Raw genomic sequence first — 15,292 nt, 5'->3', positions numbered from 1 at the left:
AATAGGCAATGTAGGTTTTAAAAGGCTGTTCACTTTTTACTGCATATGCGTTATTTTGCTAAGATCAGCCTTATGGCTTAGCTGATAGCAATGTTGCAAAGTAACAGGGTAAGAAATTAACTGAATCTCTCAGCTCAGTCATCTTACATTTACTTAAATTAATTGTATTGGCACACAGTCAAGAGATATGGGTTGGGCAGAAGATGGGAAAAAAAGGGAGAGATTCAAAGTGACTGCAGCTCACCAAGAGCTTGCACCGCCGGCATTAAACTGTCCTCAGGTCAACATTTTGCCTTTAAGGAGATTTCTACCCCTCCACTACTAAATTTTTGTTAATAGAGAACAGAAACTGAAGACTGTCATTCTGATCAAAAAGAAAAATTCCACTTTGGGGTGACAAGCTTCTTTCTAGGATTTATTCATTCCTAACTTTTCTGCTAAATTCTTCTATACAAAACATGAGAAAATATAGAGTGGCAGTTATCAGACGTACCAATATGCTGTTGGTTTAAAAAAAAAAAAGTGTACCTATAATAAGTTCTGACTCTGACGTTTAGCCTTTCAAAGTTTATGAGACACGGTAAACAAACAAAGCTGGGTGGCCCCTGACATCTCAGGGGATGGTAGAATTCTTATGGCTACTAAAATTGGTGATTTTCTGGGAAGAGTTACATTTGATTGGGTTTCTTTGGACAGTCTTGGAAATGGTTGCTTTTTTTTCCTTTTTTTAAAAAACCTGGTTTTATATTTTTCTGTAATTTCTATTTACACAAGCAACTATATAGGGAATGGAGTTACTTATGTGGCCTATGCAATGTATCAGGTAGTGGTTGATTTTGTAAGTAAGTAAAGAAGTCTTGGCAGTCAACTAACAATAGTTTAAAATGTGTGCTAATATAGTTTTCTAGAGTCCTTAATTTTTGTCCTTTATTTAGATATGGGCATATGAATTATGTGCCCCTCTCTCTAAAGACACGGCTACAAGGACATTCAGTCAAAAATTAGTTCACAGTCTATCCGCTGGCTGTATCATTAGTAACAGGCTTTTTTTAAGTGGTATAAATTTAAGACTGAAATCAAGCTGTTTGCTAAGACTGGGTTTTGAACACATTCCACAATTATGAACTCCCAGACACAAAGTGAATACGGGCCTCATAACCAACTAGGACCAACATAATATCTTTGAGAAACAGCCCTTTTTTACATATATTTGTGTGTACACATGACGGAAAGCACCTCAGGTGCAAATTGTACTCTACAGACAAATGTTTGAATTAAACGATCTCAATGTTAAAGTCCACATACAAAAATTCAGTTAACCTAAAGCTCACATTCTGCCATTGCATCATCAAGGTTAGACAACATACAAGGCCAGGCGAATACTTCTCAAAATAAAACCCATGCAATACTGAATTAACAAAATGAAATGTGATGAATATTGAACTTTGAGAACAAACTGTTATACAAGTGTTTTGGCTGGTTTGCTTTGGTTTTGTTTAAAAAAAACAAACAGCTGATATGTGACACTTTGGCAATGGGGAACTGTTTCCTTTGGAAGAGGAAAGACAGGTATTCAGAGGACAAGAAGAAATAATGAGTATTTTAAACTGGAGAAGAACCATACCACATAATATTGCAGTTGCTTATGCAATGTTGTTATTTAGAAAGACCGTTGTTATTTATCAAATTTCTCTCTAGTAGTTACTGTTTTTATATGCTTGCATATTTTGGGGGAGGGACCCTGCAAAAATACACCTTTCTATGATGGACAAGGTATTTAACTGTATTACAGAGAGGCTCAATGCAGAGAAACAGATTTTATTTAAATGAAACCTACTTTTAAGTGGACAGTCAAAACATCTTCAGTTGAACTAGCAATTTCCCTGAACAGATTAATATCTAGTTTATGAGACAGTTAGTTGAACCAAAAAAAATCAGTTAATATCTTTTTCTAATCAGCAACCTAAAACTTCAGTGCTGTAGTACTACACATACTGTGGGAGGAAAGTATTCACCAAAAGTATCTCAGAAACCAGAAGGAGGAGGACAATTAAAAAGAGGATATCAGAACATTAGGGGTCCATTAAAATGCACATCCAGTCCATAAAAAAGAAAATGGGCATTTCCTCTCAGTTAACAGCTAAAAGAATTAATATCTGTAAGGCTCTGCAGTCACTTGTATTTCCATTTATATAATCATGTACAATTGACATTTCCCACAGACCCTTTTGTACCTACTGAGCTGGGTCTGTTAACATTACCTCAGTAACTTTTCCCAATATATCAAAAGGGTGACTTGTTTAAAGACACTTGTTTAAAGTAGGGTGATGAATGTGATTAAAACCTTGGTTGTTGAGATTTGACTATTTCCTCTTTTACTCAGAGTATGGGTGCTTCTCCTCCCCCCACCCCCCAACAGATTTTTCCAAACAACAAAGAAACTTTTTGCATGGTAACAAAACCTCTCTTCAGTCGTTCATAATGAATACCATCGTTATATTCAGCTACACCTCACTCTGATGTTTTCCTTATAACTCTTACTCAGTTGTCCCAGTGAAACAATCTCCAACACTCAAGCCCTTCGCTCTAGAGAATCCCAATGCCATTGCTCCTGTAATTTTGTACAGCCTCTAGTTAAAAACAACCTCTACTGAGAAACTGACATTTGTTGGCCCCTTGGGTGGTAATGCAGGTTTCACCCCTTTAACACAACTTCTTCCTTAGTAGGAATCCCTATATATGGCTAGGGAACAGATCCATACCCCACATAGGGTTCACACACCCCAGCAGGCAAAAGGGGAACACAGAGACACCACACAGGAGAGGCTCAGATCATAGCAAAGCAAAGAACAGCACATCCACTCCCAAAGGAAATTAAAAGGAGAATTAAACGTAAAGGGCACCGGACCCAGGTTCAAATTACACCAGGGGATGGCGTAGGAGAGGAAACCAGACCCTCCCCAGGAGAGGAAGGAAGCCAGCCGGGGCCCGGTGTGTCCCCCTCACCCCAGGGGCAGCTCCCCGACTAGGCAGGGGCGGGCTCCACGCCCTGCTCGCTGCCCTCGGCCGCACTCACCCCCTTTATCCTTGCCGTACATGTGCCCGGCCACTTGGTGGGAGAGCGGGACGCAGCCGTTCAGCATCCCCTGCCTGCCCCCGCCTACCGCGACTGAGGGGCTGGACGCTTCGAGCGCGGAGCCCCGCAGCGGCTCGGCCTCCTCCCCGTCCCCAGCGCGGCGCTGCCCGCTCTCCGGGCACCCCGCAGGCGGAGGTGGAGGCGGCGCTCGGCGCGGGGGCTCGGTTGCCATGTCCCGGGGGGGAGAGCGCGGGCTCCGGGTCTGCGCCCTGCGGGCTTCAGCAGCTGCCGGCTGCCCAGGCAGGAGTGGGGCGGGCCCGCGACCCCATCGCCCCGCTCGGGAGCCCAGCTCCCTCCCTCCGCGCTCGGAGAGCGACTGGCGGCGGCAGCACCGCGATACTTCCCTGCTCCGGCCCGGCTCCTCCTCCTCCAGCGCCCCCGCTCGGGGCTGGCCCGGCCCCCTACGTGCAAGCTCCGGGGCAGGCAGCGGCGGCGGAGCCTGTAGCTGGTTGGCGTTGCCTGTCCCGAGGCTGTAGGGGACCCACGCGTTGCACCCTACGGACAAAACGCAGCCTCCTGCAGCCCTTCTCCAAGAGGGGCATTTTCTGCCGGTTCCTGCTCCTGGGAGGGGCCAGCTCCTTTGCGGCTGGTAGGCTGGACGGACCCGGGTCCTGCTGTGGAGTTGCTCGCCCCGAGCTAGGTGTTACCCCAGCACCCACCTTCTGCAAAAGCCGTTCCAGCTTTCCGGATTGCAGAGAAAACCTCCCCCGACGCCAAGGCAAAGGTTGATGGAAACACGCCTGAGCTGAGCTTTATGACCGAGGGGCTTGTGCTCCTAAAGTTAAGCATAAGAATGGCCCTACTGGGTCAGGCCAAAGGTCCATCTAGCCCAGTCTCTTGTCTTCTGACAGTGGCCAATGCCAGGTGCCCCAGAGGGCATGGACAGAATAGGTAATCATCAAGGGATCCGTCCCATCGCTCATGCCCAGCTTTTGGCAAACAGAGGCTAGGGACACCATCCTTACCCATCGTGGCTAATAGCCATTGATGGACCTATTCTCCATGCATTTAGCTAGTTCTTTTTGGACCCTATTATGGTCTTGACCTTCACAATAGTCTCTGGCAAACAGTTCCACAGACTCTTATGTTGTGTGAAGAAATACTTTGTTTTAAATCTGCTGCTTATTAATTTCATGTGGTGACACCTAGTTCTTGTGTTATGAGAAGTAATAAACAACACTTCCGTATCTACTTTCTCTACACCTGTTTTATAGACCTCAATCATATCTCCCCTTAGTTGTCTCTTTTCCAAGCTGAAAAATCCCAGTTTTAGTAATCTTTCCATTCCACACCCTTAATCATTTTTTGTTGCCCTTTTCTGAATCTTTTCCAATTCATCTTTTTTGAGCTTAAGTGACCACATCTGCATGCAGTATTCAAGATGTGGGCATACCAAGGATTTATATAGAGACAACATGATATTTTCTGTCCTATTATCTATCTCTTTCTTAATTATTCCCAGCATTCTGTTTGCTTTTTTGACTGCTACTGCATATCATAGATTATTAGGGTTGGAAGGGACCCTCAGGAGATCATCTAGTCCAACCCCTCTGCTCAAAGCAGGACCAATCCCCAAATGGCCCCCTCAAGGATTGAATTCACAATCCTGGGTTTAGCAGGCCAATGCTCAAACCACTGAGCTATCCTTCCCCCCAACATTGAGTGGATGTTTTCAGAGAACTATCCACAATAACTCCAAGATCTCTTTCTTGAGTGGTAACTGCTAATTTAGACCCCATCATTTTATATGTATAGTTGGGATTATGCTTTCTAATTCAACATTAAATTTCATCTGCCTTTTTGTTACCCTGTTTTGAGAGATCCTTTTGTAGCTCTTCATGGTCTGCCTGGGTCTTAACTATCTTCAATAGTTTTGTAGCATCTGCAAATTTTGCCACCTCACTGTTTACCCCTTTTTCGAGATCATTTATGAATATATTGAATAGGACTGGTCCCAGAACAGACCCCTGGAGGACACCACTATTTACCTCTCTCCATTCTGAAAACTGACCATTTAGACCTATCCTTTGTTTCCTATCTTTTAACCAGTTACCAGTCCATGAGAGCACCTTCACTCTTACCCCGTGGCAGCATACTTTGCATAAGAGCCTTTAGTGAGGGACCTTGTCAAAGGCTTTCTGAAAATCTAAGTACACTATATCCACTGGATCCCCTTGGTCCACACTCTTGTTGATGCCCTCAAGCTCCCACAGAGCGTTGGCAGGATTAGAGCTTAGAGCTTTCAGGCTTCCTCCAAACTAGGCAGTTTTAGGTGGGGGAGGGAGAAGACACCACCTGCGCTACCATTGGCTTCCAGAGGAGCCCAGTGGTAAACAAAGCTCTTGTGGACGGGGGCAGACCCGTTTCTAATACAAATTTAAGTAAATGTGCTCCTCTACAGATTGAATTGAGAGTTGTAAAACCAGACTCAGGCTGCCAGCTATATTCAATGGTAGCACACTGATGGGATTTTTCTTCTCTCTAAAATTCCTTATGGTAGACAAAGTCTGCTATCTATTGTTTCTACATGTAGACTGACTAAGGCCATGTCTTCAAGGGAAAGACTGCCACTACATCACTGTGATGGCTCAGTGTGCAGACCCTCACTTTCTTCTCTCCTCCCCCAGGGGAATTATCAGCTCTTCCTGTCATGCTGTAATTACTGCAGTTTCTTTTCCCCATTTCTCTTCTTTTGTAATATTTATTCACTCCTGCAATTGCAATCACTGGATCTGCACTTTGGCACAGCAGCTTACCTGGTTGTAATTAGATAAGTAATCAAGTCAGCTATATTATGTCTCACATGACAATTAGCACCTCCTGGAGAAAAATATGCCACATAACATCATGCTGAGGCATTGGTTCAGTAAGGGAGTAGAAAAGGCAGGAAGCCCACTGCTCAGGGGAATCCGAACAGTGCAAAAGACAGGGAGTTATTGCAAGGGATACAATACCTACTAGGGCATAGTGACAGTATCCTATTCCAGTGAAAAGTAATGGTATATAGCAGCTCAGTTTGAACCTTGACTAAGGTCTTGTTTTTTCTTTTTAGATCCCTAGTTGGTTAGTATAGAGAGTATAGCAATAAAAGTTCAGCAGGACCAATCCTAGACTGAAAGGACTGCTCATCTCCCCTGAAAAGGTTCATCCCTTCCCACTGTGCATCCAATCAATCTCCTGTGCTCAACTTCAAGATTTTGGGCAGCAGGATAGTTGTGAAAAGTTAGCTGCTCCCTTCCTCCAAGCACAATAAAGCCATCTAGATTTTTTCCAGAGTGATGCTGATAAGGAATTTTAAGACTAGGATCTAAGGCTGTCAATTAATCACAGTTAACTCAAGCAATTAACTCAAAACTAATTAACCTTATTAAAAAAATAATTGCACTGTTAAAAAATAATAGAATACCAATTGAAATGTACTATAAATATTTTTGGATATTTTCTATATTTTCAAATATATTGATTTCAATTACAACAATGCAAAGTGTACAGTTCTCACTTTAGATTATTATTTTGATTACAAATATTTGCACTGTAAAAAAGAAACAAAATGCATAGTATTTTTCAATTCACCTCATGCAAGTACTATAGTGCAATCTCTTTATCATGGAATTGCAACCTACAAATGTAGATATTTTTGTTGTTGTTGTTACATAACTGCACTCAAAAACAAAACAATGTAAAACTGTAGAGCCTATAGGTCCACTCATTCCTACTTCTTGTTCAGCCAATTTGCTAAGACAAACAGGTTTATTTACATTTACAGGAGATAATGCTGCCCACTTCTTATTTACAATGTCACCTGAAAATGAGAACAGGGGTTTGCAGGGCACTTTTGTAGCCAGCATTGCAAGATACTTACATGCCAGATAGGCTAAACCAGAGGTTCTCCAACTGTGGTCTGTGGACACTAGTGGTCCACGAGCTCCATTCAGGTGGTCCGCGGATAGTTCCCTCTAAGGTGTGCACCTGGGTGGCCGCACACAAGAGAATGAAGGGCCACCCACCTAATTAGTAGAGCCGTGCAGGCGTGGCTCCACTAATTAGGTGCCTGGACCCTGGAGAAGACGCTCATGTAAGGTAAGGTGGTGGCCTTAGAGGGAATAGGGGGTAGGTGGGAGGGAACAGAGAGGGAGGGGGGAATTTGGGATGTGCAGGACTGCAGCAGTCAGAGAAAGAGGCAACTTTCCCCAGCTCCAGGGCTGCAGCTGCTGGGGAGAGACACCCCCTCCCCCTTCCCAGCCTTGGCTCAGGGGATGCTGCAGCGGGGGAGAAGGGGCACATCCATCACATTAGAAAGATAAGACTACTGATATGAAAATTTGAGTTGTGTGTTTTTATTTGTAGAGCAAAAAAAGTTGTTTTTATATAGCGCTTTTATTCAAAGCACTTTACAGTAGTTAGCTAGCGGTACAAACAACATTTGGAAAGATCATTAAGTGGTCCGCTGAGACCCTTAGCAATTTTCAAGTAGTCCACGAAGAAAAAAGTTTGAGAACCATTGGACTAAACATTCATGTGCCCCTTCATACTTCAGCCAGCATTCCAGAGGACATGCTTCCATGTTGATGATGCTTAAAAAAATAATGCATTAATTAAATCTGTGACTGAACTCCTGGGGGAAGAATTGTTTCCTGCTCTGTAGTTTTACCCGCATTCTGCCATATATTTCATGTTACAGCAGTCTCAGGTGATGACCCACCACATGTTGTTCAATTTAAGAACACTTTCACTGCAGATCTGACAAAATACAAAGAAGGTACCATCAATGTGAGATTCCTAAAGATAGCTACAGCGCTGGACAAGAAGGTTTAAGTGCCTTCTAAAAGCTGAGGGGGATGAGGTGTGGAGCATGCTTTCAGAAGTCTTAAAAGAGCAACACTCAGATGCAGAAACTACAGAACCAGACCCAACAAAAAAGAAAATCAACCTTCTGTTGGTGGCATCTGACGCAGATGATGAAAATGAATGTGTGCCAGTCTGCACTGCTTTGGATCAATATCAATCAGGACCCATCATTAGCATGGAAGCATGTCCTCTGGAATGGTGGTCAAAGAATGAAGGAGCATACAAATGTTTAGCTTATCTGGCACATAAATACATTGCAATGCTACAACAGTGCCATGTTAATGCTTGTTCTCACTTTCAAGTGACATAAATAAGCACCAAGTCTAAGATTACATGATAATTTAGGATAGGAAGCAAAGAAGTACATACCTAAGTAGCAATAGGGATATTATCTGAGTTGGATTTTGAACAAGACACTGATGTTACAAATATACTCTTATGAAAAGTGTCAGAGTCTTTAATGGCCACAAGTGGTTAAGAGCCATTTGTTTTATATCTCATAAAAATATGGCACCTCCACCAGCATCATGCCCTCACCATGCTGATTCATTGGTTCAGCACGGACTCAAATGAAAGAATGCATCCTACTGACTGCAGTGCCATTTCCTGCAGCACCTAAATGTTTATTCAAGGTAATTCCATGTAAGTAGTGATTTAGTCCAATCCTGCCTACCTTGTGGCATCTGAGTAGATCACAGCAGAAGGTGGTATTGACTGTAAACAATAAACCGATTCCTGGTAACTGATATATATAATTGAAATCAATGGTATTCTGCAGAGGCATGAGGATCCACTGTTGTGAAAGGACCTATATAAAGCTAACATGATGTACACTATACATACTTTACACTGGTATGACTATTATAGATATGTTGTATGTTTATACTATGTATCTATCCATCTTACCCTCTCAAAATGATTTTTAAACATCTTTTGTTAAGGTGAGGCATTAACTCCATGCTTCCTTAAGGTTTTCAGTGAAGGAAAATCTGGAGGTTCTGTGTAGGAAAGCATTGGACCATTGTGTGCTACATAATTAATAACATCCCATATTCTCCCTATCTGTTGTGCTTTCACATCAACATAGAGTCTCAAAGAGGACCTTCCTTCTGACTAAGAAACGCTGGATATGATTTCCCCCTGAACCTTCCAACACTCCTCCAAATGCTGTCTGACAGAGCTGTGTCAAGGATAACAGTTTCCTTTCCCGCTCCCCACACTCTCTTTCTGACTGAGAACTCTGGCACAGATCCTCAAAGGTATTTAGTCACTTAACCCCATTGAAATCAGTGGGAATTAGTTGCCTAAATACCTTTGAGGATCTTGTCCTCTATCTCCAGTATACCTGAGTTTTGCTGGCCAGATTCATAAAGGGATCTTTTCTACAGCCAATCCTGGATCTCCCCGGTGTTATTTTCTATCCCCATTTTTCCCTAGTAATTTAATAGCCGCTATCAGTATTTTGAAATTTGTATTTAAAAACTCATGAACATTAGAGCAATAGAAAACATCTTTAGAACATTATTCTGCTCTTCAAATTCTTTGAACACTTTTGGTGTTTGAGTAAGGCCCCAGGCAATCCTACAAACATACACATTTAACTTTACTATTGTGAGTTGTCCACTTTAACTCAAGGGAGTAGAGTTAAGCATATGTGTGTTTGCAGGATTTAGGCCTAAAAGGCAAATGTCAGCAAATAGCACTGATTGATTAGTCCAGTTTAAGGAATTAAGCCATAATTTGTCTAGTGTAGAATCTAAATGCCTCAAAAGTAAACCCTTCTACAAATATATGTTCAAATTCTTTAATCTTTTATTTCTTTTTTAAAATTGTCTCAAACTCCAAAACATGGCAATAAAAGTTTTGTAACATTGAAACCCTAGTGAAAGATATTTTCACTATTCTATATTTCTTTTTCAAACGTGTACATTATAATGACTTTAAGCCACTCCTCATCTTGACTTCCATGTTGAAATATTACAGCTAGCTACAAACTACTCCAAGATGTTACTTTGAATTTCTAAATGGAGTTCTTAACCCATGTATCTCTGTAACCCATGTATCTCTGAAGTATAGCCTCCTATCTCACTGCCTTGCAATGAGTGCTAAAGGCATTCACTGTGGCAGGTGTAATAGTTTTGTGTTTACATTTGTATGACTACATTTTCAAAGTCATATCCTGCTCCTTTAGAATTACCTAAGGTAATAATCACTAGCAACCCTCCACTGACTTAAAATCAGGGGCGGCTCTAGGTATTTTGCCGCCCCAAGCATGGCAGGCAGGCTGCCTTCGGCGGCTTGCCTGCGGGAGGTCCCCGGTCCCGCAGATTCGGCGGCATGCCTGCAGGAGGTTCAACGAAGCCGTGGGACCAGCGGACCCTCCGCAGGCATGCCGCAGAAGGCAACCTGCCTGCCGCCCTCGCAGCAACCAGCAGAGTGTCCCCCGGGGCTTGCCACCCCAGGCACATGCTTGGTGTGCTGGTGCCTGGAGCCACCCCTGCTTAAAATTATCTAGGCCAAGTATATCAAGAAGTTTTGTGAAAGAAGCTCTCTAGCTGTCTGTTTGCAAAGGTCAGTTTCATTGGGTCAATTCAGAGTAAAACTAAATAGCAAGTTCAGCTGTCTGAAAAGGCTGATACCTGGTATAAACAAAGCTGAAAGTACTCAGGATTTTATACAGGTGCTTTTGCATATAAAGTGATAGAATGTTAATCCTAAAAATACCATTTAACTTTCAGGGAACTAACTTTACACAGCTGTTAGAGTCAAGATTAAGACTCACAGGGCATAATCCTGCTCCCTTTGAAAACAATAGGAGTTTTAACAGTGATTCCAGTGAAAGTCTGATTGGGCCCAAAGACTGGAGCTTTTTGCAAGCTTTGCAGGAGCAAACAGACAGTGTGTTTTAGTGAGTTTTATCCATGTAAGGTAATATTTGCCAGATACAGAAAACTATTTGAAAAAAGTAATGTAGTAAGTGAATTTATTATTCATATTCAGCTTCTTTTGCCAGCTTACTGAAGTGCAAAAACATTCCAGCTAATGTACTGATTCTTGCAATATGCTGAGTTTTTAAAACTTTGCACATTTATGGTATCACTTCTGCAGCTTTCATGAAACTTCTGTTTTCCTTTTCTGTGATTGCTGAAGAGGAGGGATTATTTTTTTATAATTCATTGGAGTTGCAGAAGGAAAGCTGTAGTTTGCATGACAAAAATGAAAAATACCAGACCAAGAACAGTCCAATGTCACATCAGAACAAGGTTATCTCTAGCCTGATTCTTGCTTGCATATTTATACCTGCCTCTGGAAATTTCCACTATTTGCATCCAGCAAAGTGGGTATTCACCCACAAAAGCTCATGCTTCAATACGTTTGTTAGTCTATGAGGTGCCACAGAACTCTTTGCCGCTTTATCAGAAAGAGGGTATAGTTAATTATTCAAGGTATTAAAAAGGGCTAATCTCAGAAATAACCCTCAGTGTTTTTCATATTTTTCCCTTCTATATCAAAGTGCAGATTTCCTTGATACCCTGGATGAATCAATCTTTTCAATAGTCTGTCATATAGTGTATGAGAAAGACGCATCAGATGCTGCTTTCAGCTACAGTGATGTAAATCTGGACTAATTTCACCAACTTTAATGGGAGTAATAGAAATTTACAATGACACAGCTGAGATAAGACCCTGGGCTGCTAAATAGAATTTTAAGTTGCCCAAGACTCAAAAGTTGAAGGAAGAGCCGCATGCCATCCACAGTTAATATTTTATACAAATTATGCTACATGCTATAGAGACAGAATGAAATAGAACGTATACAGAACAGAAATAATTTCTTGCACTTTAGCTTAATCCTTCCTGCAACCCCCTAAAAATGGTACAATGTGTAAAATCTTCTGTACTTCCCCCCCCTATCATTTCTTTCTTTTCCTCTTCCTTCTCTTCTTTATGCTCAGTGCTGTGTCTAGCCTATTGCCCCCATCAGAAAGTGTTACACAGGCATTGCAGTGGTCATGTAATGGTGCTGTATTTACCGTACTAGTGCTTCCTCATGAGGAGAAAATGAGGTTACTTACCTGTAACAGAAGGTTCTTCAAGATGTGTGGTCCCTACCTGTATTCCACTGAGGGTTATGCAAATGCACGATGTGGCCAGAGCTGGAGCTTTTTAAAGTAGTAGTGTTCGGCAGTCTGCACATACACCTTGTGTCACAGCATGGTCTTGCCCAAGGCGATAAAGGGCACGGCGAACCATAGGTATCTCCAGTTCCTTCTCACTGCCGCATGATCTGAGTTGGGGCTTCTACTCTCCTATCATCCTTGTGACACATTTTTCAAAAAAATCCTTATTATTGTTCATAGTTTAGATCTGCATTTACCTTTTTGTTTTCTGTTCACTACATCCTTTCGTACCAGATTTAGGAGTTGGGGCGCTGCTTCGGTGGTGTTTCTGGCTAAACTTTACACATAGATCCCACCCCACCTCCAGTACCCAGGGCTGGATACTGGATTATGCTGAAGACACTGGGGTTCAAAACCTGTGCTTCCTTCCCTCGCTCGTTTTCCAACAGCGATGAGCACCAGTGCTGTTTGTACTGCTTGGAGGAAGCCCACATCACATCTAGATGCAGTATTTGCCTCTCCTTTCCTACCCATAATTGGGAGAACCAGACTCTCCACCTCAGGAAACATCATATGGAGGCTGCCATGGGATCAACATTAGATCCTGGCTGGGGAACTCCCACCCCTTCCCCTCAGTACATCAGCCTGAACAGACAAAGAGTGCCCCCCCGGCCATAAAACCCCCATCAGACTCTGCCAGTACCAGTGCTAAGGACCCCATCCCAGAAATAGACTACTATCGCACAGATGTTCTCTCCTATTTTAAAAAAATCCATTAATTTTAAGCACATTAAATTCATATAAACTTACTTATCTTGCAGTGTACAGGCTCTTTTCCCAGCTCTTTACCTGAGATGAGGGCCCTACAGATGGGAGGGAGCCTTGCTTCCTTCCTCCCCCCTTTTTCCCAATGGTTAAAGTCTCAATTTTCCCCTCTATTCAAATAGTAGAAGATGCCATTTTTATCAATAGCTCTGTGAGAATGCCCAGTTAGGTTATTTCTAAACAATGATTTGTTCATTTTAAAACATTTTCTTATCTAGTAAATTATAATTAGTTACAGTACCACCAATTATTGGTTTTTCTTTCAACTCTGAATTCACAAGAGCTATGAAATTCTAATCTGCACTAATGCTTAAATCATATACTGAAAACCTTACATCTACGGCTAGTATGGAACACTAGAACAATGAGAATTCACTGCTCTAAAAGGTGACATCACTTTCCTCTACCATATACATGCAGTTCTTAGAGGAAGCTAACATTTTGAACCTTATATAGGTTGTAAAACTAAAAAAAACCTGTCTGGAAGGATTCCATCACCTGAAAATGTATTCATGACTTTGAATATGTCATCTCATTCACCCAAAATTGAAGTGTATAGTTTATATATAAACATTGTAGCGATGGCAGGCTTCTATGGAGCTCTAAACTCCTCTACTAGTTGCCTGAAATTAAACAAAAAGTAACGTAGGATCAAATTCTTATTCTGTCCTTTTGATAGAATTCCTTTAGAATTTGCCCAAGTATGGACCTCAGACACAGCTGACAACCTTTTGTAGATCATGATGTATAAATTTTACTCAGTAACTCCTTTTTCTGGTTTCCTCTTATTTCACTCTGGTACTGGAGTATTCTTCATTTAATTTCCATTTATTAAAACTTGGACATGTTCTGTATCTTTGTTCCAAGCTTTATCATACATTAACTGCATATTTTGAGCAATAGAGGTCAAAACAGCAGTGACTATTTACCTCCTCAAGAAGTTTGCAAGGGCAGATTGTGATAAGCACAATATCTCAAGGGGAGATACTGGGATCCAGGATCCCCCTCCACATTTCCTGTCTAAAACTGACTTTAGGTTTGATAGCTATACTTCTTGTGGTTATCTTGTATACTAAGTTTTAAATCAATGAACTTTTAAATAATGCAGTTGTAAACCCTTGAAAAATTAAGTTTCATTGTCCTGTTTCATCTACAGTGGTTTTAAGATTCTGAACTACAGTATCATCAGGTATCTTAATTTAGAAAACTAACTTATCTATTTCAATTGATGAGTACTAGAGACAGTGTTAGCAAGAGGATTGTAGTGAAGTCACGTTTCCCTAAGATCTTGATCCTGTAAACACTTAAATATGTGACAATTTTGGTGAATGGGTCCTCATGCAAATAAATTGTTACGGGATTGGTACTTTAATTTGTGGTGATTTCTTTCCAAAAAGGGGAAGATGTAGAAAGTTATCAAATATGGAAGTTAAACCAAATTTAACCTCAAAAGACATGTTCTCCATGCCACAAGTCTGAAAGTTATACATGACAGACCTGACTTTTGACTGGGTATGAAAACTACTTTTACAATATAATCTCAAAACTTTACAATAGCACTGTTTACATTCTTTATGGCCACTAAACAGTTTTTAGAGCCACAGTTCACTTTTCATCCTCAGTTATGTGAGCAGAATGTCAAAGACAGACTCAAAAGCAAATACAGTACAAAAGGAGGGAAGCATTCACACAGTTTCCTGATTATAAACTAGGGTAACTTTCTTTTTATATAGTGTTTTTCACTTCTGTTTGACAGGATAGCCGGCAAATAAGTTCACTTAGTATTTCTTTTCATTACCAAGTTCAAAAGAACCACAGAGGTAACAGCTGGTGGCAAGCACATTAAGAAGTTGCTGTATTTGCATCAAGCTACTGAAGTATTAATTTAATCATTTTATGGCAAAGTTAATAAACATGGTATTTCTTTAGACTGCTCTATTTTCATACAAATGCACAGAATGTAAAGCAGTATAGAATTTGGCTTAGCCAATCTTCCCAAAAAGCTTTTTACTAAATTAACTCCCCTTACCCTAAAACAAAGGAAATATTTTACTGATAGACTCCAGGAAGTAATTTTACAACTAGGGGACTCATCTTGAAATATCTGAACTTGAATTATTGAAACAGTCTATAAAACATACAATGGCATTTTATTCGTTCAGTGGCAGTCAAATATAGGTTTTAATTCTGTTATTTCTTTCCACACTACTTGACATGAACACAAGTTTTTAGCTATAGTAATCTTTTGGGTACAGTGTAGCTACAAAGTAACTGTCCTTTAGAAAAAAGTACTGAGTGCAACACCTGTATTTTCTACTAGGCAGATAATCACTATGTCAGTCCTACTGTGTATTTGAGAAAT

At 41.2% G+C, this 15,292-nt stretch overlaps 1 protein-coding gene across 1 annotated transcript in view; it reads right to left on the bottom strand.

The window, feature by feature from the left end:
* Nucleotides 1-3,440, bottom strand: part of IPMK (inositol polyphosphate multikinase) — a 76,989-nt gene extending 73,549 nt beyond the window's left edge. The window contains exon 1 of the mRNA XM_045024112.1: nt 3,077-3,440. Within this exon, the coding sequence (XP_044880047.1) occupies nt 3,077-3,308 (232 nt within the window). The 5' untranslated portion in view covers nt 3,309-3,440. The remainder of the gene's footprint in view (nt 1-3,076) is intronic.
* Between the last annotated feature and the right edge of the window lie 11,852 nt (nt 3,441-15,292).

This window comes from Mauremys mutica, chromosome 7, assembly GCF_020497125.1.
Source record: "Mauremys mutica isolate MM-2020 ecotype Southern chromosome 7, ASM2049712v1, whole genome shotgun sequence".
Classification (NCBI taxonomy): domain Eukaryota; kingdom Metazoa; phylum Chordata; order Testudines; family Geoemydidae; genus Mauremys; species Mauremys mutica.
The sequence above is the reverse complement of the archived record's forward strand: the minus strand, read 5'-3'. Positions and strand labels throughout refer to the sequence as shown.